The 24144-nt window shown below is 54.5% G+C and overlaps 1 protein-coding gene across 3 annotated transcripts; it reads left to right on the forward strand.

Annotated features, from left to right (window-relative positions):
• Window positions 1-446: 446 nt before the first annotated feature.
• On the forward strand, window positions 447-17707 carry DQX1 (DEAQ-box RNA dependent ATPase 1). 3 transcript variants are annotated; one of them, XM_077933657.1, is made up of 12 exons: window positions 447-554; window positions 2136-2499; window positions 5915-6108; window positions 7544-7919; window positions 9392-9640; window positions 10993-11092; window positions 11359-11517; window positions 11607-11798; window positions 13795-13923; window positions 14034-14224; window positions 14520-14710; window positions 16296-17707. In XM_077933657.1, the coding sequence occupies exons 2-12, from the start codon at window positions 2170-2172 to the stop codon at window positions 16489-16491; spliced, it is 2307 nt and encodes a 768-aa protein (XP_077789783.1). In that variant the 5' UTR covers window positions 447-554; window positions 2136-2169; the 3' UTR covers window positions 16492-17707. The 3 variants fall into 3 exon arrangements, with proteins under 3 accessions (XP_077789783.1, XP_028600478.2, XP_028600479.2); XM_028744645.2 differs by lacking the exon at window positions 447-554 and adding an exon at window positions 1246-1365; XM_028744646.2 differs by lacking the exon at window positions 447-554 and adding an exon at window positions 1255-1356.
• The last annotated feature ends 6437 nt before the right edge of the window (window positions 17708-24144 follow it).

Raw genomic sequence — 24144 nt, forward strand, 5'->3', positions numbered from 1 at the left:
GCCTTCTTTGTGGTCCAGCTCCAGGGAGATAAGGTGCTACTGGAAGGAATTTTTTTATTTTGTTTCAAGTCAGTTTATTACCCATCTGCTGCTGTACAAGGTTAAAGGTGTGTCTGTTTAACATGTATTTAAGCTCGAGTTATCCAAGTGTCATTTTTGCATCTTGTCGTCATTCAGTGCACACCTTTCGGTCTTCTCTGCCACCGGCCTGGTAAGGAAGACGCCAAGTTTTTTGTGACATCCATGAAATCTCCCGCCATGAATAATCTTTTAGGTGCCACCAGCCTCTTTGTTTTTCATTCAAAGCTGAAGGAGTCAACGCCCCGTGCCTAAGGCAGCAAAACCCAGGAGGCCTTTCCGCAGGTGGGGCTTCCCTCTGACGCATTCAGAGAAAGGCACCAGCCGGGGTGTGTGTGTGTGTGTGTGAGGGTGCTGAGCAGGGAGTGTCCAGACCCAGCGAGAGCTTTGGGGTCAAGGAAGGAGAAGATCTGTGAACGGGGCCTGAAGCAACAAGGGGGCCAGTGAGGTCTGATGGCTGGCAAGACATGATCTGGGTAAGCAGTGGCACTCAAAGCCTCCTTCCCTCTTTTCCCTGCTATTTTAAATTGGCAGGAAGCCCCCGAGCTGCCCAAAGTCTCAGTCCGGGAGATGGCAACCCTTCAGCGTGCTCCTGACTGGGGAGCTCAAGGAAGTGAGCCAAGGAGCAGTTGGCACCACAACGATGCCGCGTTCTATCTCCCTGCCTGCCTGCCTAGGTCGCTCCCCCCACCTGGCCAGAGTCCCGGGCGGCCCTCGCCTCCTGCCCACCTTGCCCAACGTGTCCCGGGCATCAAGGCCTCCTGCCCTCTGCGCCAAGTCCGCCAGGGCAGCGCATGATGCGCCTCTGAGGCTCCGCGCTTGGGGCGTCGAAGTGAAGGGGCAGCAACAGCATTCCGGGGGGGGGGCAAGTGGGCCACCCTCCCTCCCTCCCTCCCTCCCTCCCGGAGGCTCCTCCTTGCGCGCCCCGGGAAAGGCTGCCGCGAAGGGGCGCAGAGCCCGGCCCTGCACGCCCGAGGTCTCGGTGGAGAGGGCCGGGGCCAGGGCTGCTGCTGCTGCTGCCAGCCCGTGCAGGCGCCGCGGGAGCCCCCCGAGGGGAGAGCCTGCCTTCCGCGCCTGCGCGCCCGGGCGGGAGAAGAGAGTCGCCCCGTCCCCCGCCAGGTGAGCATGACGTCACGGGAGGCGGGGAGGAGACCGGAAGTGCCGCCCGGCTCCGCCCCCCCCAGCTGGAGAGCCAGCCGTCTAGTCCGGCGCCCATTGGCCGCTCGCGGTCACGCGCCCGCGCCCCTCCCCTCCCGCTCCGTCGCCTGCGCGGCGCAGGTGAGACAGGTGAGGCCCGGCGGGGAGGGGGGGTCCGGGGGGGGGCGTCGGGGGCGCAGCTCCCGCTTGGCCGTGGCTCTGCCCCCGGGATCGGGCCCCCCCACCCTCCCGCCTGGGGCAGCGGCGGCCAGGCGCTCTCGGGGTGGGGGGGGGTCTCCCCGGTTGCCGGTCTCTGCGGAGCCCCCCCCCCCCCCCGCGGCCAGCCGGCCTGGCTGACGTGTCTGGGGAGGATGCCGCCCTGGGAGCTGCAGCGGCAGCCTCGGCTCCGCCCGGCCTCTTCCCCTCCCTGCTCTCCCCCTCGGGGCTTGGGCAGGGGGGGGGGCATTCCTGCCTTGCAGCGGGTTGGGCTGGATGACCCTTGGGGGTCCTTCCCAACTCCACAATTCTCGGAGGGAAGGTGGTTGTGGGCGCGGAGAATGGGCTCCCGTTGCTTCTCTCTCTCTCTGACCCCCATCCAGGGCCAGTGGGGGAGCTGAGCCCTTTCAGCTGCTCTCCCTCGGGGTCTGGAGGAGGGCAGGGAGCAGCCTTCTTCCTCTGTTGCCCACCGGGCACCTTGGCCCACCTGGAGCCATTGACCCCCCTTTGCACCAGCTCCCTCCTCCCCGTCTGACGTTTGGGCAGGTCCAGGAGATCAGAGCAAAGAGCCCTTTGTCCCCGAGGCAGAAGCACCACAGCTTCACGTGATCTCGCATTCAGCGTCCCTTGGGTGGGCTTCCAGGGACCCCTTTCTGCACCCCTTCCTCCTCCAGCTCTTCAGACCCCTCCTCTCCTCTCGGCAGGTTTCCTGGGAGAACCTTCCTGGGCTGGACTGCCATGGCGGCAGCGGCAGCAGAGGACCCCTCTGGCCCCGTGGACCAGTCAGATGGGCTGAGCTCCCTCCTGGATGAGGAGGAGGAGGATGACGACGAGGAGGAGGAGGGCGGCAGCGGCAGCCACACGGAAGGCCTGTCTGTGAGCGGCGAGGGCGACCTGGAGGTGAATCCTTACGACGGGCTGCCCTTCTCCTCCCGCTACTATGAGCTGCTGCGCCAGCGCCGCGACCTCCCCATCTGGGGCTGCAAGTTCCTCTTCCTGGAGCACCTGGAGGGCGGCAGCAGCATCGTCTTGGTCTCTGGGGAGCCGGGGGCCGGCAAGAGCACCCAGGTGAGGGGGCACAGCTGGGCTGGCAGCAGCCGCCACCCGAGAGAGGAGGCTGTGCTGCGGAAAGAGTGTAAAATATTTAAAGAAAAATAATATGCCTGACAGCCAGAAGTGAAGTTACAGGGAACCAGGCAGAGGGCCTTCTGGTGGTGGCACCTGCCCTGTGGAACGCCCTCCCATCAGGTGTCAAAGAAATAAACAACTATCTGACTTTTAGAAGACATCTGAAGGCAGCCCTGTTTAGGGAAGTTTTTAATGTTTGATGTTTTATCGTGTTTTGAATATTCTGTTGGAAGCAGCCCAGAGTGGCTGGGGAGGCCTGGCCAGATGGATGGGGTATAAGTAATATATTGTTGTTGTTGTTGTTGTTATTCCTGGGGGTGGGGTGAGAGGCTCTCCCCTTCCTCAGTCCCAAGAGGCTGTGTGGGTGGCCTTGGGTGCTGTGTTGTCGTCTGAACTTGCTTGCTTAGCTGCCAAGGTGTGCCCCAGGCAGCCTGCGGTTTGTCTCAGCTCTGATGCCCGTCAGCCTCTCCTTGACTTGGGGTTCCTGACAGAGAATGCACAAATTCTCTGTTGGCATAGATAGGGATACATCATCATGTTGGGAGGGGGGGAGCTTTGTGGCCTCAGCCCTTTTCTTTCTTTATATATACAATTTTTAAATTAAGCTTTCTGTTTTACCATTTTAAATTCTCATTTTACATCCTTAAGATATCAACAACTTTGCTTCTTCTCTTTCCATGGTTCATTTTAGATATCATAAATCCCGGTATATTTTACAAAAAGCTATACCATTCAGTATTCCATTATTGCATCTGTCAAAACTTGTTTACACGGTTGAATTGATCTTAACGCTGTCCCTGTTTTCAGCTGTATTTCTCTCCTTTTCCTCTTGGCGGGGGCTGGCTTCTCCTTCCTTGCCTACAAGCAGCTTTTGCCCTCGGCGGGGGGGGGGGGGAGCGCTTGGGAGCCAGACGGGCAGATTCCAGGCAGAGCCTCTCCTGACACGGAAGGAGAAGCCGCAGGGAGGTGGACTTTGGCCTGGGTGGATGCAACCTTCCTCGCTGGCTCCCTCTGAACACGGAAGGACACCTCTTTGCCCAAGGAGAATCTTGAGCACCGTAGCCCTGGGGGCATCTGCTCACCTGGCCATCTGGTATTAGCACAGCGGTGGGCAGGGAGGAATCTGAGTGGCGCTTGCCCTTTCTCCGTGGGTTTCATTGAAATTCCTGCTGATCAAGAGCAGGCAAGAAACCTACCTTTGTAAATTAAGGAGAGCGTGCTGGATCAGGCCAGCACCCTGCTCTCCCAGGTGCCCCAGAGGGAGACGAGGCCAAGAGCACTTTCTCCCCTCCTGTGGTTTCCAGCAACTGGGGTTCAGACCAGACCCCCACCCCCCAGCCATGGAGGCAGATCAATGTATAGAGTAGAGGTGGTAGAGGTGGCTCCCAGCAGGTGGAAGGGAAGCTCTGCTGGTCTCCCTGGGTTGGGGCATTCCTGGCTCACGCTTCCCAAGCCTCCCTAGGGAGACACGGCGTCGGCTGTTCTTCTGTGGGGTGTTGTGCCTGAGGCACTAATCTGGAATCACATTCCCTGCCTATGGCTTTGGGGAGGGGGTGTCCTTGCTGGCAGCTGGCAGCCCCTCCACCCCAGGACGATGGGCCTGCCTGTCATTTGGGGGGCTGGATCCTGCTCATGTTTGGGTGTTTTCCCTGGAGCAAGGAAGACCCAGCAGGGACATGACGCCACTCCTCAGATGCTGAAAAAAAGGCTGGAGCGAGAGGGGGAAACATCTGGAGAAACTTCTTGTGCACCATTCAAAGTGTTGGTACTGACCTTTCAAGCCCTAAACGGCCTCGGTCCTGTATACCTGAAGGAGCGTCTCCACCCCCATCGTTCTGCCCGGACACTGAGATTCAGCACCGAGGGCCTTCTGGCGGTTCCCTCATTGCGAGAAGTGAGGCTACAGGGAACCAGGCAGAAGGCCTTCTCGGTGGTGGCACCCGCCCTGTGGAAAGCCCTCCCAGCAGAAGTCAAGGCAATAAGCAACTATTTTACTTTTAAAAGACAACTGAAGGCAGCCCTGTTTAGGGAAGTTTTTAATGTTTGATGCTGTGTTGTTTTTAATATTTGGTTGGAAGCCACCCGGAGTGGCTGGGGAAACCCAGCCAGATGGGTGGGGTATAAATAATATATTATTATTATTGTGTTAGAAGCAGGGATAAGAAAGCTAAGAGCCATGGGGCTTCTGGAACCTAGAGGGTGGGCACCAAAACAAAATGTCTAGGCACTTTTTCTCTTTCTTTCTTTTTTGCTGGCAGGCTACCAGACCAGGCAGCAATTTCTTTTTCTTTCTTTCTTTTCTCTTTGTGCTGCTGGGCGAATCAGACGCCTGCAGGGTCTTTTGCTGCCGGCTGTGTCGGCTCTGCTCAGCCCCATAGTTGGAGGCAGCCATGCTTCTTCTGAGTTCCAGCTGCTGGAAATCACAGGAGGGAAGAGTGTTGCTCTTGAGCTTTTGGATTTCCCTTTGAGGGATCTGGTCAGCCACTGTGAGACCCGGATGCTGGTCTAGATGGGGCCCTGGTGGGAACTTATTAGGTTGTTATAAGCTGCTAGGTGACTGTGTCGCAGACTGTCTGGCCAGAGTGGTGCATGCTCTAGTTATCTCCCGCTTGGACTACTTCAATGCGCTCTACGTGGGGCTACCTTTGAAGGTAACCTGGAAACTACAACTAATCCAGAAGGCGGCAGCTAAACTGGTGACTGGGAGCGACCACCGAGACCACATAACACCGGTCTTGGCTCCCAGTACATTTCCGAGCACAATTCAAAGTGTTGGTGCTGACCTTGAAAGCCCTAAATGGCCTCAATGGCCCAGTATACCTGAAGGAGCATTTCCACCCACATCGTTCTGCCCGGACACAGAGGTCCAGCTCCAAGGGCCTTCTGGCGGTTCCCTCCCTGCGAGAAGCCAAGTTACAGGGAACCAGGCAGAGGGCCTTCTCGGTGGTGGTGCCCACCCTGTGGAACGCCCTCCCATCAGATGTCAAAGAAATAAAGAACTATCAAACTTTTAGAAGACATCTGAAGGCAGCCCTGTTTGGGGAAGTTTTTAATGGTTGATGTTTTTAATATTCTTTTGGGAGCCACCCAGAATGGCTGGGATAACCCAGCCAGATGGGTGGGGAATAAATAATAAATTATTATTATTATTATTATTATTATTATTATTATTATTATTATTACTACTACTACTACTAGCTGGCCTACAAGAGCCTCTGTCCCTTCCAGGTGGATGATTCTGGGCTTTCTCCATGGGTGCCTGGGCAGTGTGGAGTCCAGAATAGCACCACCTGGAGGGGAGGGGTAGCCAAGCCCCGCCTGGCCTGGCCTCACCTGTCACTCCTCCCTTCCCCAGGTGCCCCAGTGGTGTGCTGAGCACGCCCTCTCTCTGCAGTTTGCTCCCGGCCAAGTGGTTTGCACGCAGCCCCACAGCCTGGCCGCCCTCAGCCTGGCCTTGCGGGTGGCTGACGAAATGGACCTCAACGTGGGCCATGAGCTGGGCTACAGCATCCCCTACGAAGACTGCTGCACCTCCGAGACGCTGCTCAGGTGAGGGGCAGGGGACCCTCCGGGGCTGCCAGGGGAGGGGCGTTCCTTGGCCTGCCAGGCCTGCCTCCCACTTGGGCCAGGTGCAAATGGAGCCAGGCAGGCTTCAGGCTTGAAGGGGCCCCCAAAGGTCATCCAGCCCAGCCCCTGCAAGGCACGAATCGCAGCTGACAGACGACCACCCAACCTCTGCTTAAAAACCTCCAAGGAAGGAGAGTCGGCCTCCATCCGTGGAGTCCTTTCCACTGCCGGACAGCTCTTAGCACCAGAAAGTTCTTCCTGATATTGAGTCGGAGTCTCAAGGAAATAAGCAACTATCCTACTTTTAGAAGACATCTGAAGGCAGCCCTGTTTAGGGAAGTTGTTAATGTTTAATTCTGTATTGTGTTTTTAATATTCGGTTGGGAGCTGCCCAGAGTGGCTGGGGAAACCCAGCCAGATGGGCGGGGTATAAATAATAAATTATTATTATATTATATTATTATCTCCTTTCCTGTAACTTGAAGCCATGGGTTCAGATCCTGCCCTCTGGAACAGCAGGAGACAAGCTTGCTCTATCTTCCAGCTCTTCAGATATTTGAAGATGGCTGCCATACCCTGCCCCAGCCATGCAGAAGGAAAAGGGGCAGGGGTGGGGGAGCCCAGAGGAGAGGAGCACCCCACACTCCCCCATAGCACCCATCACCCGGCCCAGAAGGAGCCGTCCTGCTCAACCCACCCCAGGCTCTGGGTTGCCCCTAAAGAGAAGACTCGAGCGACCCAAGCGCAACCCTTTGGGCACCTTTGCCCCCCCCCCCAGCTCCTCTGACACACAGGTGAAAGGAAGGCTGAAGTGAGGGGTGACCGTGCACCCACGGCTTCTGCCACCCCCTCCCCCTTCTCCCATCTCTGGGTCACCCAGGAGCCTGGAACGGCAGCAGGAGTCAGCCTGGGCAGAACTGGATTGGCAAGTCAGCCGGAAATGCCTCATGGACAGAAGGACACAGTTGCTCATGGAGAGTTTGAGGGAGATGGAAAAGGGAGATCCTGACTAGCTTGAAAAGCAAAGGGCGGCGGCGATGGATGAGGCCCTGCCTAATGAGACAAGCTGCAATGTTTGCAGAAGGGGGCAACCCAGATGGTCCAGGGTCTGGAAATAAGCCTGCCTTGGAGGTTTTTCAGGAGAGGTTGGGTGGTCCTCTGTCATTGACCCTTGGGGGTCAAAATCCCCAATTCTTTTATTCCCCATAGTGGTCCCTCCTCACCAGCTTCTGCCATGAGGCTCTTGAGAGACCTGCCAGGAGGGTCCAGTTATTGGGGGGGGGGGTTCAAAGGGGCAGGGTGGTCTTGAGTCTTCTGCCTGCTCAGGAGCTTCAGCAGCAGCAGAACGGGGGGGGAGCCAAAGCATCGAGGGCCCTGCCCCCCGGCCCCCGCCCACCAGGCACCTTGTGGCTTGCAGGTTCTGCTCGGACGAGGTGCTTCTGCGGGAGATGACGTCGGACCCCCTGCTGCACCAGTATGGGGTGGTGGTCCTGGACGAGGCGCAGGAGCGGACGGTGCCCACCGACCTCCTACTGGGGCTGCTGAAGGACGTGCAACGCCAGCGCCCAGAGCTGCGCCTGGTGGTGGTGACCGAGCCGCTGATGGAGGAGCCCCTGCGGCGCTTCTGCCCCGACGCCCCTGTGGTGCGGGTTCCCGAGCCCAGCCCAGCCCCCCGCCTGGCCTGTAGGCAGCCCCTGCCGGGGGGGCACGTCTTGGCCGCCTGCCAGGCCGCGCTGGAGCTGCACCGGCAGAGGGAGCCTGGTGACGTGATGGTCTTCCTGGCCAGCAAGCAGGTGGGACTTGCGGGGCTGCGGGGCTCAAGGCGTCCATGGCCCCCCTCCCTTTCCAGTCTGGATGAGGACCCAGGCAGGCAGAGAGCAGGAGGGGTCCAGGCCTTAAATGTGCCAGGCCTTGCCTTAACCCCCGAATGCAGGTTTTGGGTTTGGGAGTGTTTCTGGCCCTGGCTAGCTCTCCCTGGGGCTCAGGGGAGTCTCTGTAGCTGGAAGGGCCTTTGACAGCTGTGGCTGGTTCTTCACCTGCGGCCATTCCTGGACTAGGGAAGCCTTGCCAGAATAGTCCTTATTTCAGGACTGGATTCAGGGCCAGATTTAGGTTTGATGAGGCCCTCAGCTCCTGAAGGTGATGGGGCCCTTTCTATGTCCAGCTGTCCTTTGTCAACAACAAATGGCCGCTGTTTTTTGTGTTGAATAGATGCTAGATGCTATATTTATGCAACCAGTCCATGCAGAATGTCAGCACCCTGTATATAGAAAGGAGCAAACCAGGGATATTTGAGGGAGCAGGCGGGACCCATGACTTACACCCGAGGAGCCTACACAACACAAAACACGGTGGCTGTGTGTAGGTTTTATTTTATTTGTTTTTTATCTTATATTTACACCCAGGTGTTTTTTTCATTTAAATTTTTTAGGGGGCCCCAAGAGAGTGGGGCTTTAAGCTAGAGCTTGTTTAGCTTCTACGTAAATCCAGCACTGACTGGATTACTGCCATGCGCTCTAGATGGAGCTTCCCTCGTCCTGGATTCAGAAGCTGCAGTGAGTGCAGAATGCTGCAGCGCGATTGCTGAGCGGAGGGAGGCCTTGCCAGCATCCGACTCCTGGGCTCAGAGGTTGCACTGCTTGCCCACTTGCTACTGGGCCCAGTTCAAGGGGTTGCTATGAGCATCCAAAGCCCTGAGCAACTTGGGAACAGTTTACCTGCACGTGCCCCTGGGCAGAACTGAAACCAATCCAGGTGCCCCTTTCTGCACTGGCAAGAACTCCAGAGTTTAGTGCGGCAGCTTCTGCACTTTGGAACTCCCTGCCTCTTGATACCAGGCAGGTGCCACCACTGTCCTCTTGGGGGCACCTGCTAAAAACTTTAAGGTCTAGGCAAGTCTACCTAGTTGTTTTGAAAGCTGATGCCTCTTAATTTTCTTGCTGGTTTTTAATTTTTTGCATGGCCTTACTGTTTTGTTCTTCTAAATTATTTGAGGTTTTCTACCATTAAGCTGTATATCCATTTTATGAAATAAAATGAGATAGTGAGTTCTTGGGGGTCTTTGTGGGGGCAGGGGAACAATGTTAGGGTCTGGGGGGTTGCCTTTCAAGCAGGTTCCCTAGACCCCTGGGTACAGATAGGGCGGTATATAAATTCAATCAAGAATAGTAATCATAATAGTTTCCTGGGGTAGGCGGCCTCTGGGCTGTCCCTTGAGTTCCTGCAGCTAAATATATTTTTCTCTCCCTCCCCCCCCCCCCTGCAGGAGATTGACGAGTGCTGTGAGGCCATCCGGTTGGAGGCCCTGGCCCTGGACCCCGGCCTGGGGCCCCTGCTGGTGCTGCCCCTCCACCCTGGCGTGGGCCGAGACGTCCAGCGGCTGTACGAAAGTGGCCAGGAGCAGCCCGGGGGGGTCCGGGCACGCAGGATCGTGGTCACCCACTGGCTGGCGGACGCCGGCTTCTCCATGGGGACCGTCAGGCATGTCGTAGATGCCGGGCTGGAGCTGCACAGTGTGAGCCGGGGGGGGGGCTTTGGGGGGTGGGGAGGAGAGAATTATAGTTGAGGCGGAGGGGCGGTCCTGGCTCCTCATCCATATTGCTGTCTTCTGCAGCGATCACAGAAAGGTAGCGTTGAAAGGGGACCCCCAGGGTCATCTAGTCCAACCCCCCCACATTGCAGGGAACAGGCAGCAAAGGGTCTCCCCCTTCGATCTGTCTGCACAGGACTCCCCTGGGTCCATCTCCTGATGTGGTTTTTTAATATATAATAATTTTATTAGTTTTCAATTACAATCCAATAATAGCCTCATTATAACTGTACCAATTTATAATGCAATTATTAACACCAATACTTCAAATACCAAATTATATCATTTAGATAAGGTGCCCCCCCCCACTCTAGAATTGATGGCTTAGTTATTTGCTTTATTTCTGCATTCCAAAATCTTATTAATTTCCACTACATTCTGATCATAATAATAATCTCTTACACAACAACTGCAATATTAATAACTTCTATTCGTGTTGACACATAAAATGAAACTACAAGTGAGGCACTCAAACTATATCCTTGCTCTTCCTGAGTGTGGCAGTTATTCTCTCCAGAATGTTTCTTCCTGTCCTTGTAAGATGTCGTGCCTTCCTTTCCCCTGGTTGCTGCTGTTCTCCATCATGCTTTGGGCGGAGCTGATATCCCCTTGTTGTGCCAGAAATTTCTCCATTGCTCCGTCCCGTGTTTCGTTGTTTTGCAACTTTAACAACAGCTACAAAAATAACTCTGTCCCAATGAATAACCTGCTTTCACCATTTTCCCTCTCAGCCTGGGAAGAAGAGTGGTCTGTCAAACTGCAGATGACTCAATAAAGAACCTTATCAGTTCCTTGGCAAGTTCACAGTCTCCTTTCATTCTTCCATCCAACTGAAGATAAATGAGCAACAATACTTCCAATTAAATTAAATTAAATTCCAAGTCCTCTTAGGCTTATTCAGTTCACTCCGTAAATAATAAAGGATGGGAAAGAGTCAGCTCTAAGTTTCCATCGTAAACCTTTTGCAAAATAGAGCTTCCCTTCTCCCCCCTTTTGGCACACACAGTTCTATTTAATGTTATATTCCATATCTATAACCCGATTTCTTCCGTTCTCACTTGTACAAATACAATCTGAACTAAACATTCAGAGGAAGGATTGCCAAATCATCAATGTAGAGGAGAAAACTTTAAATAAAGAAACTGTAGGCTCCCCTCCCACCCCCACTGTCTTCTGCACCGAATGAAGTTTTATCTCAAATTCAGACCTTAAAGTCCTTGCAGTTGTTTTTGTCCTGCATTGATTTTCTGTCTCCTGACGTTTTCTCTCCTGGGCAGGTTTACAACCCGCAGATCCGAGCCGAAGCTCAGGGCTTGCGCCCCATAAGCAAGAAGCAGGCCGAGGCGCGGAGACTCAGGGCAGCGGGGAGCCCCCCAGGTAGGGGATGCCTCCTTCCCCAGGGCCTCTGGGGGCTGTTCTGCGGAGCCCCTGGGACTTCATGGACCCCCCGGGGTCATCCCGTCCACCCCCTGCAATGCAGGAATCTCAGCTCAAGCATCCTTGCTAGGTGGCCATTTGACCTCTGCTCCAAAACCTCCAGCGAAGGTTCTTGGGTGGGGGTGGAGAGCAGCCTCCTTCTCTTCCCCAGGGACTAGAGTCTTGACTCCGCCACCCGCCTCACTGCCCCCTCCTGTGCCCGGCAGGGTCCTGCCTCCGCCTCTACTCGGACGCCTTCTATCAGCAGCGCCTGCCCCCCGTCCCTCCGGCCCCCATCACCGAAGCCAACCTCAGCCGCCTGGTCCTGCTGCTCAAGAGGCTGGACATCGCCGACATGGGCCAGTGCGACTTCCTGGACCGGCCAGGTATGTCTGGGGGGAGGTGGGGGGTGTCTGGGTGGGGCCCCTGCCGGCCGGCCGGCCAAGCTCAACGGGACTCTCCTCTCCCTGCCCAGCCCCCGAGTCCCTAATGCAGGCGCTGGAGGACTTGGACTACCTGGCTGCCCTGGATGACGACGGGAACCTCTCTGAGGTGGGCATCATCATGTCGGAGTTCCCCCTGGACCCCCAGCTCTCCAAGGCCCTGCTGGCCTCCTGCGAGTTTGACTGCGTCCACGAGATGCTCACCCTGGCCGCCATGCTGGCAGGTAGGTGGAGCCGCCTCTCGCTCAGCCCTGCAGGGGACGCTGTGGGGCCTTCTCTTGCAGCTCCAGAGACCTTGGGGGGGGGGAGGGCCGGCACTTGAACTCGCTCCCCCAGGAGGCAACGATGGCCACCAGCATGGAGGGCTTTAAATGAGAATTGGGCCAATTCATGGAGGAGAGTTTTCGCCACAAAGGCTCTTCTCTGGCTCCCTCATTGGAGGCAACAAGGCTTCTGAATCCCCGTTTCTGGAAAGTGGGAGCAGAGAGCTGCAGCGGCGCTTGGGTGCTGCGTTCTCAGAGTGGGCATTTGGTTGGGCCCCCTTTGGCCTGATCTAACAGCCTGGCACTTTTTCTGCTCTTGTGGAACCTCCAGGTCCAGGCGCAGTCTATCTAGCTCCCTGGCCTCTTCAGGAGATTTGGCAACTGTGAGAAGAGCATCCTTTGCTCTTCAGGCCCTCGTGTCAGACCCCCTTCCAGCCTCAGGGGCTGCAGCTAAGGCACAGGGAAACAGAACGGTCGGGGCATCTGGCCCAGCCGCCTGCAAGGCAGGAATTGCAGCAAAAGCCATTCCCTGAAGGGATGAGAACAAATGCTAGGAGAGGCTATATTTGTTAGATATTTGTTAGTTCAGCAGAGTGCATCCCTCTGCAGCTTAAAAAGAAGCTTAGATGGGCTAGTTTTAGCCTTTAAGTAATCCAGGATGCTTTAAGGCAGACTGGATTCTCCTGGGATTTCCCCCTTTCAAAACAATAGTCACACAAACAGTTTCTGTTGCAGAATAACAGATACAGCAGCTTTCTTCAGGCAGGCTTAAAATGATAATTCAATTACAAAAACCTACCCTTTTTTTGTAAAATCTGACTTTTAGAAAACATCTGAAGGCAGCCCTGTTTAAGGAAATTTTTAATGTTTGATGTTATATCGTATTTTTAATATTCTGTTGGGAGCCACCCAGAGTGGCTGGGGAGGCCCAGCCAGATGGGCAGGGTATAAATAAATTCTTGTTATTATTATTATTATTGTTATTGTTAACATTTATTATACTGAAGTCTGGCTTAAAATGGTGTCTGAGCATTGGAGCTCAGACTTAGCAGGCCTTCTCACGTTTCTGGCTGGGTGGAAGGTGACGAAAGAGACCCGCTGTGCCCGGGCAGGTAGGAGAATATCTACCGCTACGCCCTCTGCCTGTCAGGGCACAATGGGAGCGTCTCTCGCAGAGTTCTCTCTGGCAAACTTACAAGAAAGCGCTCTGAGCTTCAGCTCCTGTCCTGTGCCTCTTTATGGGCGAGACTCATTATGGGGTCTTCGCTGCGAGATCATATCCATCCGGTATTATACCAGCTGCACTGGCTCCCGGTGGAGTACAGGATCAGGTTTAAGGTGCTGGTTTTAACCTTTAAAGCCCTACACGGCCTAGGACCCTCGTACCTACGGGACCACCTCTCCTGGTATGTCCCACAGAGAAATCTACGGTCTGCAAATAAAAACATCCTAAAGATCCCAGGCCACAGAGAGGTTAGGCTGGCCTCAACTAGAGCCAGGGCCTTCTCGGTTGCGGCTCCAATCTGGTGGAGCACTCTGTCACAAGAGACTAGGGCCCTGCAGGACCTGCCATCCTTCCGCAGGGCCTGCAAGACAGAGCTGTTCCACCAGGCCTTTGGTCAGGGCGCAGCCTGACCCCCTCCTCTGGCAATCGGCAATCTGCACAGAATTTGGCTTGATGGTTGCCATTAATTTGATTTTAATTTGATTTAATTAATTTTATAATGAATGTTTTAGAATGTCAGATTATTTTGATTGTTGTTAGCCGCCCTGAGCCCAGCTTCGGCTGGGGAGGGCGGGATATAAATAAAATTTATTATTATTATTATTATTATTTGGCAAAATGTGAATTGTTGGTTTGGAGTGCCCTTGAAATACCCCACATTCCCCAAGGTGGGGGGCAGGCGGGCAGGCGATGGTGGCAGGGACCTCACTGGCTCTCCCCCCCCCCCCTCAGCCTGGCCCTGCTTCCTGACTCCAGAGGGGGCGCGCTGGGAGGAGGCCCTGGCGGCCCGGCAGCGGAGTCTTCTGCACCCGGCGGGGGACCACTTCACCCTCATCAACGTCTTCAATGCCTTCCAGCAGCGTGAGTTTGCGGAGGGGGTGGGAGGGACCAGGGCGGGAGGGGAGCCTTGCTGGGGGCCCCTCTCAAGGGGTGCAGCCAGGAGAGGCACCCACACTCCCCTCCCTCCCCAGAGAGCGACCCGGAGAGCTGGTGCCGGAAGCATGCGGTGAGCGAGGCGGCCCTGCGGCTGGCGGGGGCCGTGCGGGCAGAGCTGCTGGAGGTCATGCAGCGCATCGAGCTGCCCGTCTCCCCGCCGGCCTTTGGCAGCGACAGCAACGTCCAGCGCCTGACGCAGGCCCTCATCTCGGGCTTCTTCCTCAAGGTACGGCTGCTGCCTCAAGGCCTGCGCGGCCGGGAAGCACAAGGGAGCTCTGGGCTGGCCCTCAAGCAGCCAGGAAGGGGGTCCGGGGGGGGCAGGCAGGGAGGCTGCAGCCCAGGCTGAGAGCCTTGGTTATCTCTGAGCCCAGAGTCCCTCTAAGTTGGGGGGGCTCCACTCTGCACCCCATCTATTGGCCAGACATCTCCCTGGGACTGCCTGCAATCTCTCCCTGCCTGGGCTCTGGGGAAGGGGATGGATCCGTCCCTTCTTGAGCCTCTGCTTCCCCTCCCGCTTCCAGGTGGCCCGCGACATTGACGGCTCCGGCAACTACCTGCTGCTGACCCACAAGCACGTGGCCCAGCTGCCCCCCGGCTGCTGCTACCGGCTGCGTCGCCCGCCCCCCCGCCCGCCTCCCTGGGTGCTCTACCACGAGTTCACCATCTCTCAGGACAACTGCCTCAGCATCGTCTCCGAGATCCAGCCAGAGATGTGAGCATCAGTTGGGGGGGGCTGGGGGGCAGGGCTGTCGACGCCATTCCTTGGCCATGAGGACTAGGACCTTGGCTTTTCAGAGCGGGTGGGACTGTAGGGCGTGGGCCAGCTCCACAGGGATGCCTCAGCGCTGCCTTGGCTTTAGAGGAGGACTGGAAAGAGCTCCTGATGTCTCCTAGCCGGGATGGCTCTGCTCTGCCTCCACAGCTGGAGGCAAAAATGCTTCTGAATCTCAGTTTCTGGAAACTGCAGGAGGGCAGAGTCCTGCTCTTGCGCTCAGTCCTGCTTGCAGGGTTCCCTTTGGGGGCATCTGGTTGGCCACTGTGGGAGAACAGGGTGCTGGGCTAGGTGGGCGTCCCCTGTGGACTGAGACAGCAGCCAAACTCTTCTGGCATTCTTGTAGAGCCTCCAGGTCCAGAGGCAGTCTATCTAAACTCCTAGTTTATTTGGCCGCTGAGAGACCAGGATGCTGGACTAGATGGGCCCCCTGTGGCTCTTACACTCTGTGGCCCAGGAAGCAGCAGCAATGGGGGCTTATGCAGGGTGGGGTGGTAATAATCATAATAATTTATTATTTATACCCCGGGTTTTCCCAGCCACTCTGGTGGCTCCCAACAGAATATTAAAAAGACGATGAAACATCAAACATTAAAAACTCCCCTGAACAGGTCTGCCTTCAGATGTCTTCTAAAAGTCAGATACAGTGGTGCCCCGCAAGACGAATGCCTCGCAAGACGAAAAACCCGCTAGACGAAAGGGTTTTCCGTTTTTGAGTTGCTTCGCAAGATGATTTTCCCGATGGGTTTGCTTCACAAGACGAAAACGTCTTGCGAGTCTTGCGATTTTTTCCCGCTTTCCCCCACCTTTTTCGAAGCCGCTAAGCCGCTAATAGCCTTTTAGCCGCTAAGCCGCTAAGCCTTTAATAGCCGCTAAGCCGCTAATAGCGCTGATCCGCTAAGCTGCTAATAGGGTTGCTTTGCAAGACGAAAAAAACGCTAGATGAAGAGACTCACGGAACGGATTATTTTCGTCTTGCGAGGCACCACTGTAGTTGTTTCTTTCCTTGACATCTGATGGGAGGGCGTTCCACAGGATGGGTGCCACCACCGAGAAGGCCTTCTGCCTGGTTCCCTGTAATCTCATGTCTCACAGTAAGCAAACCACCAGAAGGCCCTCGGCGCTGGACCTCAGTGTCTGGGATGGACGATGGGGGTGGAGACGCTCCTTCAGGTCTACTGGGCCAAGGCCGTTTAGGGCAGCCTTCCTCAACCTCGGCCCACCAGATGTTTTTGCCCTGCAACTCCCATGATCCCTAGCTTGCAGGACCAGTTGTCAGGGATGATGGGAATTGTAGTCTCAAAACATCTGGAGGGCCGAGGTTGAGGAAGCCTGGTTTAGGGCTTTAAAGGTCAGCACCAACACTTTGAATGGTGCTCAGAAACATACTGGGAGCCAATGTAGGTCTTTCAGGACCGGTGTTATGTGGTCTCGGCGGCCGCTCCCAGTCACCAGCCCAGCTGCTGAATTCTGGTAGACTGTGTCTGTTCCTGCCCTCCCTCAACTGGGTGCTTTCTCCCTGCAGGCTGGCAGAGCTGGCACCCCAGTACTACCTGAGCAACTTGCCCCCCAGCGAAAGCCGGGAGCTGCTCCTGGAGCTGCGTGAGAAGCTGGCGGGGCCCTCGGAGTTGCCGCCTCCGCCTCCATCCCCGCTGCAGGACGAGGGGCCTCAGGCACCCAGAGCTGGCGAGGACTCAGAGGACACCTGCGCTCTGCAATGAGCCCAGCAGGAGCACCGCTGGGTCCGGATTAAGCCCAAGCCCTGGAGGAATCCTGTTCCCAGTTGTCAGAGGAGGGTCCCAGGCCTGGAGCAGCAGCAGCACTGGCCGCTGCTGTCCTTGGGTGGCGAGGCCTGCTGCCCCTTGAGGCCAGAGCCCCTGGCATTCCCTGGGCATGGGAGAGGGTGGGCAGGGGGCCCAGGAGGCAGGTCCTGCTGTACTCTTGCTGTTGGGCGCTCTGGGGCAGACTGCGGGGAGCCTGGCTGCTCTTTCCGGGACCCACCAGAGGCTGGTGGCAGCCAGGTGGCGCAGCGGAGGGCGGGGTTGGCATGGCCTTATGGGTGGAGGTGTGCCGTGGGCTCAGGGCTCCACTTCCCCCCGGCTTCTCATTGGCAAAGGTGGCAGAACCCCAGGCAGACGGCCAGGTCTGCAGAGGCAAGGCCAGGCTGGAGGTGGGGCAGGGCTGTCTCCTTGTGGGGTCAGTGGGTCTGGGCAGAGCTTCATTCTCACTTGTAGCAGGAGACTTTGCTCCTCCCCCCTTGCCACGCAAGCCATGCACCTGGGAGCTGTTGGGGGGGTCCTCTTGGAGGCTCCCCACAGCCATGGGGCAGCTTTAGCAGAGGGTGATGCCCTGCCCCCTTGTTTTGGGACTCTTAGGGTTGGCTCTTACTGAAATCTTTTCTTAGCTCTCTGCTTTTACTGCTGCCTTATTTGGGGGGGGGGGGGCAAGTTGTCCCTTGAGTGGCCGCTGAGCTTTGTACGGACTCTTTGCACCAGGGGAGCGGGTGGGTGTCTCTCTCAGTGGCGGACACAATCCTTATCCGCAAACGTTGCTCCCGAACTGTTCACTTTAGAGAGGCTGCTTGGGATCGGGGCACCCCTGTCTTCTGTCAGTGCCATTTGTGGGGTGCCTGGCACCTGGCGCCCCCACCTTCATTCTTTCTGGCCTAGAATGTGGTTCACCAAGCAGAGGAATTAAAAGATACCTTTGGAAACACTGGACTCTGTGAAATGCAAAGTTGAATTCTGATCCCCCTGATCCCCAAAAAGGAGCTGAAGGCGCAGGAAAGGGGGTGCCAAAATGTGGGGAGAACCTGAATACAGCCCCCTCCCCCCAAACTCCTTGCAGACCCTGCTTTGCCCCCTCCCCTGGTTTTTTGCCTGGCTGGAATATGCCCTTGAACTCTTTCCTCCCCCAAATAAATTATTTTATTTTGTTTGTGTGGTGTACAATGATAAATAGTAACCAGTGAGCCCCCCCCCATTCTCCAAAGATGCCGGCATCTGCTTTGCACGCAAGGGTCCCCCAGTGTTCATCCAGACGCTCCCACCATCGCTAATGGGGATTACTTGGGAAGGGGGAAAGGCAAACGGGCAGCCGCAGGGAGCCGCGAGAGGGCGACGGGGAAGAAAGCTCTGGTTTAGCCCGGACCAGCCTAGCCTGGGGCGCCTCTACCGAGGCTACTCCGGCGAGGCTCCCGCCTGGCTCCCCTCCGGCAGCCCCAAAGCCAACAGGACCGGGACGCTGCCCGCAGGAACCGGGACCGAGGAGCCCGGGACGCGGACGGAGGCGAGAGCAGCTCTGACCCCTCGACGCCCGCTTGGTGCCAGCAGCCCGTCGGGGAAGAGGGGCTGCGGCGCCCCGAACCGGGAGCGGAGAGAGACGGAGCCCGGCCGGCAGCAGCGGGAGGCGGCACGGGGGAAGCCCAGCGTCCTCCCCGGGACTCCCCTTTTGCAGGGGGCGGGGGTCTCCCGGCAGTTCCTTCGGGGCTCCGGTGACGCCTTGGCGGGGGCGGCGCGGGGTTCCCCAACCTGAAGGGGGGCAAACGAGCCTTTCGAGGAATCCCGGCCGAGGGAGCGGGTGAGTCACAGCCGCCCTCACCAAGGCGGAGTCTCCGGATCCTCGGCTGCAAAAGGACGGGAGCGGGGCGGCTCCTCAGCATTTGTGATTTAAGCACCCCGAAGTCTGCCTTGGCCAACACCTTGGCCTTCCGCTCCCCTCGGCTCCTTTCGGGTGTCTTGGAGGACTGCCTCGCTTCCCGCATTGCAGGGGGTTCGACTAGATGACCCTGTGGACCCCTTCCAACTTTTGTTGTTTAGTCGTTTAGTCGTGTCCGACTCTTCGTGACCCCCTGGACCAGAGCACGCCAGGCACCTCTGTCCTCCACTACCTCCCGCAGTTTGGTCAAACTCATGCTAGTAGCTTCAAGAACACTGTCCCACCATCTCGTCCTCCGTCATCCCCTTCTCCTTGTGCTCTCCATCTTTCCCAACATCAGGGTCTTTTCCAGGGAGTCTTCTCTTCTCCTGAGGTGGCCAAAGTACTGGAGCCTCAGCTTCAGGATCTGTCCTTCCAGTGAGCACTCAGGGCTGATTTCCTTCAGAATGGATAGGCTTGATCTTCTTGCAATCTATGGGACTCTCCAGAGTCTCGTCTCTCTTAACTTCCGGAGTGAGCCCCTTTAGGCTTCAGTCCCCTTCTGCAAACGGGAGCAGCAGCGTCCGGCTTCCTGCTTTAGGACCACGATGGGCCTCTGACCGCGAGCAAACGGCGGGCAGAGAATGTCTGCCACGTATTGGTTGATTTGTTCGTTTTTTTTAAAAAATCGCAGCAGTTTTTCCATGTGCCTGGCAAATGTAAGTCCAAAAACTGCTGTGAAATTTCAAACGCAACGGGCAAGAACTCTGCAAAATTCGCTCGCTGCTCCGAAAAGCCCATCCGAAGTGCGCGCCTTTAAAAAAATGTCAGTGCAATTGGGCCCCGTGAGGAAGTCAGTCTGCCACAGAGGATATTCCTGGAGGTGGCTGGGAGTAGCCAAAGGGCACTCGGGGGGGGGGGTCCTCAATAAATGAACTGCTCCATAGGAAAACGGGGGAAGGGGGCCTTCCCTGTCTCTCACTCCAGTCCCAGAACACTGGGAGCTTCCTAAGCCACGAGTGGGACCTCGAATGGCTCCCAGGGAGGAGGTGGGAGGAAAGGAACCTCTCCTTGGTGAGCTGCTGCCAGTCCAAGTAGGCAATACTGGGCTGGGTGGGCAAATAGCCAGACTGGGTATATTGGGAAACACTGGCTTGCAAGCGCTCCAATTGGAGAACAGCCTTGACCAAAGGTGTCATGGGCTTTGAAGACACTCGAACTCAGGATGCAAGGGAGAAACGTGCTAAGAGGAAGGCACACTTGGCAAACCCTCACCATGATCAACTCCCGCCTGGAAACCAGTGTCTCCAATGTAGGAGGACATGTGGATCCAGAATCGGCCTCCGCAGTCACTTACAGACTCACTGCTAAGACCATGTTCATGGAAGACCATCTTACTGGGCTATGAGGGATCGCCAGAGAAGAAGAAGAAAAGATAGGGAGAAGATGGCATATTCCATGCAGGTCTTTAATCACCCAGTGGTAATTAACAGAATGATAATAGGCTAAATATTTTGGAAAATTGTTTGTTTGTTATTAACTTGGACACCTCTTAAGATATAACAAAATTCCAGAAATTATTTTAATCTTCTTAACTATTTTAACCCAGAAATTCCTGGTTTCAGGGGATGCCCAGAACATGCGGCTCAGACTTGTGCCTCCTCCTGAGCCACATCTTCCTCACGTATCTGTCACACAGACACTTCTCATGCATGGGAATTAGGTGGGTGACCTGTCCTGGAGGTGGGCGGGGGTGTGTGTAGAAGAGGTTTGTAGCTTGGGGGCCTCCTGGATTCCAACTTGTCACAGGAGTCCCCATCCTTGGGGTGCTTATGCCCAACTTATTTGCCAGCTACAGTCATTTCTGGATTGGAATTGCCTGGCCTCAAGTTGTCCATGTGCTGGTGACGTGCTGTCTGGACCACTTCAAAGCCCTCTATATGGGGCTGCCCTTGAAGGGAGGCCAGAGGCTGCAGCTGGTGCAGAATGCAGCTGCTAGGTTGGTAAGAGGGGCAGCCTGTTCCTTCATGAATAAGTATGAGACTAGCAAAGCCCTAAAATACTCAAATACTCTTAATGTTTGTGGATGTTTTATTTTATTTTTAATTCTGTTGCTTTAGCATGCAATTAATTGGCAGTTGTAGCAATGAGCTCACCTATGTTTATATTCACTTGCTTTGATAAAAGGAAACTGACTTGTTTCTTTGCTGCTATCTGGGCTCTGAACCCAGAAAGGGGAATTACCTGTAAGACTTGGGTATTTGCCACCTATCCCCTCATCTGCTCAAGTGAAATGATAGAAAATCCTAGCCAAAGTGACGTCTGCTGCTTTGTGTATAAAGAATGTCTGAATGTTTTCTTGGGCCTTCTCTTGGCCGTGTTGTCCATCCTGTGCCTGGGAGACCTGACAGGCTGAGTGGCTGCAAGTCTACACCGTTCTCTTAATAAAGCACCAGAACTGATCCCTCTGGCCTTTGTTACATCCCTGCCCCCCCCACTCCCATGATGAGTCACAGTTTAAACTATGTCCTGGGTGAAGAAGTTCTGCACTCTGCCAGCCGGCAACTGCACACACCTCTCTTCCTAGCATGGGCCCGTCTGGCTCAGTCTTGTCTGCTCTACGCTAAGTCAGACCAAAGGCCCATCTGGATTCCTCCTTGCTGTCACAGATGCCAGCCAGCGATCCCATGGAGAAGCACCAGGGACAGGATGAGACCTTTCAGTGGCTCTCCAGGGTTTCGGACCTCCAGATCTTCACCAGCTCTACTTTGAGTTTCCAGAGGTTGAATCTGAGACGTTTAGCATGCAAATATTGGGGGAACATTGTTTTTGTGCAAAAACCATTTACCTCCCCAGAGTCTCCCTAATTGTTTGGCTCCCCTTAGTCTTGCCATTTGAACTCATTTGTTCTTCCATAACTCCAAAGAGAATGTCATCCTATTGGAATGTCAGTAATATTTCTACATGTGCCTTGATGATCTTCAATAAATCTATGTATGAGAGCTTTGTGGAGTTTTGTTGAGTACTACCCAGTTTGAGAGAGAAGTCTCCAGACAGAACAGTCAGAAGGAATGAATGCTCAGCCCTCTTTCTCTCTGACAAGAATGTGCATCTTCTCTGTGCATGAGGACAGCAGCTGCTTGCATGTGAAACCAGCCCTGTCTTCTTCCTGCAAAGGAAGTGTTTGGTCTCCTAGAGCAAATTTGCAAATGCATGCAATCACTCCTACAGTCTGCAAACAAAGTTCTCAAAGTCTCAGCCGGCAAGCATGCCAGCCCTGGGATTTTTCCCTACCCTCTGAATTGAAGAAAAGTGCAAATCTCTAACTCTGCAGACATCTTGCAACTCTGTAACTCTCCTTCACCCAGTTGATTAGCCTCTCTAAGCCTTCTCCCTTGCAATTCCACTGAAGTGCTAACTCTCCACTGCAAGCCCACCCACCTTCTGAAACAGCTAAACTGAAAGATTTCAGGAATACAACCTTAGAGAAAAAGGCCGCACCGCAAATCCAGGGTCTCCGGCTAAAGCAGGGGTGAAAGGCAAACTCTTAGGGAAGGCATTCCTATCTTTCTGCCACAGCCAAGAACCCCCCTGGGTCAGCAACCTTTTTCATCCGTGGGCCGGTCCACCATCTCTCAGACCATGTGGTGGGCCAGACTATATATTTTTTTGGGGGGGGGAATTGAATGAATTCCTATGCCCCACAAATAACCCAGAGATGCATTTTAATTAAAGGACACATTTTACTCATGTAAAAACACGCTGGTTCCCGGCCTGTCCGTGGGCTGGATTGAGAAGGTGATTGGGCTGCATCCAGCCCACGGGCCTTAGGTTGCTTCCCCTGACTATTGCAGCTTTGTATTCTAATATATAATTTTATATATATATATATATATATATATATATATATATATATATATATATAAAAAATATAAATATATAAAACAATATTTGCTTTCGTAGATTTTCACGGGTACAGGAATGCAGGTTTTGGTGTCCTCGGGTATCTTCCCGTGTAAAAGTTGGGGTGTCTAGGCGACGTTTCGACGAGGTCTCACTCGTCATCTTCAGGCTGGTGCTTTCGGCTTCTTGTTACTGGAACAGAGCAGGATCTCAGTGTTTGAGTTCCTATAAATACTGTTGAGGAGGTGTGGCCTCCTATGTTCTGGGCAGAGAGGAAGTTCCCAGGCTAGTGTGCCTTTTCTTCTTTTGTTCCTTAATTGCTTGAGGGATATCTTGAGTGATTTCTTGAGTGATATCCTGAGTACCACTTAGGTGGGTCATTAGGTGTGGATTAGTTGCTAAAGCCTTTGTGTCTTGACCTCTTGAACTTTGTGAAGAGTTTTTCTGAGAAGATGGGTGTACTACATTTAGTTGTGCTCTGGCTTGGCTTCGTGTATAGGGGCGAGCTGTGGTTTTGTGGCCTGTGCCAGCCAGATCTGTGTAGGGATTGCAGGGGGGTGCAGCATCCGGAGGTGCCACCATGGTTTGGCTACTGGATGGTGTCTGTAATTTATCTGTGGAGAGGGTCTGGGTTTGGGTCTGGTGTGGTTGATTGGTGATGGCGTTCTGTGTGCCTCTGGATCTGGTGTCAGTTTTTGTGGGGAGGGCTAATTTCCAGATGTCTGGCAAGCGGGATGTGTCGTCACGCTTGTTCATGTTGTGAGGGTGTTTCTCTATCTCGATGGCTTCCATGATTATTCTCTTGTGGTGATGTTCCATGTTAGAGAGCAATTTGGAATCTGCAAAATTAATTTCGTGTCCTGTTTCTTTCATGTGTTGGAAGAGAGAGGAAGTTTTTTCTTCTTTTTTGACGGCATTCTTGTGTTCTGCGATACGTGCATTTATTCGTCTGTTTGTTTGTCCAATGTACGTGGCTGGGCAGACTTTGCAGGGTATTTCATAGACCCCTTGGTTTTCCAACTGGATTTTATCCTTGGGGTTTCTGAGGATATTGGCTATTTTTTGGTTGGCACAAAAGGCTGTTTTGATATTGTGTTTATGGAGGATTTTGCTAATTTTATCTGTAGTGCCCTTGATATAAGGAAGGAGGGCCATGCCATTGTTTTCTTCTGTGTCTTGGTTTTTGGGGGGTGTTTCTTTTTGGATTAGCTTCGTAACCCTGTTTTGCTGGTATCCATTGGCAATTAACACATTTGAGAGATTCTGTAACTCAGTTGTCAAGTGGTCTTTGTCAGCCAGGCGTTTGGTTCTGGAGATGAGAGTCTTGGCTACGTAAACACAATATCAAGTCTTGGCTCCATAAACACAATATCAAAACAGCCTTTTGCGCCAACCAAAAAATAGCCAATATCCTCAGAAACCCCAAGGATAAAATCCAGTTGGAAAACCAAGGGGTCTATGAAATACCCTGCAAAGTCTGCCCAGCCACGTACATTGGACAAACAAACAGACGAATAAATGCACGTATCGCAGAACACAAGAATGCCGTCAAAAAAGAAGAAAAAACTTCCTCTCTCTTCCAACACATGAAAGAAACAGGACACGAAATTAATTTTGCAGATTCCAAATTGCTCTCTAACATGGAACATCACCACAAGAGAATAATCATGGAAGCCATCGAGATAGAGAAACACCCTCACAACATGAACAAGCGTGACGACACATCCCGCTTGCCAGACATCTGGAAATTAGCCCTCCCCACAAAAACTGACACCAGATCCAGAGGCACACAGAACGCCATCACCAATCAACCACACCAGACCCAAACCCAGACC

This window comes from Podarcis muralis, chromosome 9 (genome assembly GCF_964188315.1).
Source record: "Podarcis muralis chromosome 9, rPodMur119.hap1.1, whole genome shotgun sequence".
NCBI classification, from domain to species: domain Eukaryota; kingdom Metazoa; phylum Chordata; class Lepidosauria; order Squamata; family Lacertidae; genus Podarcis; species Podarcis muralis.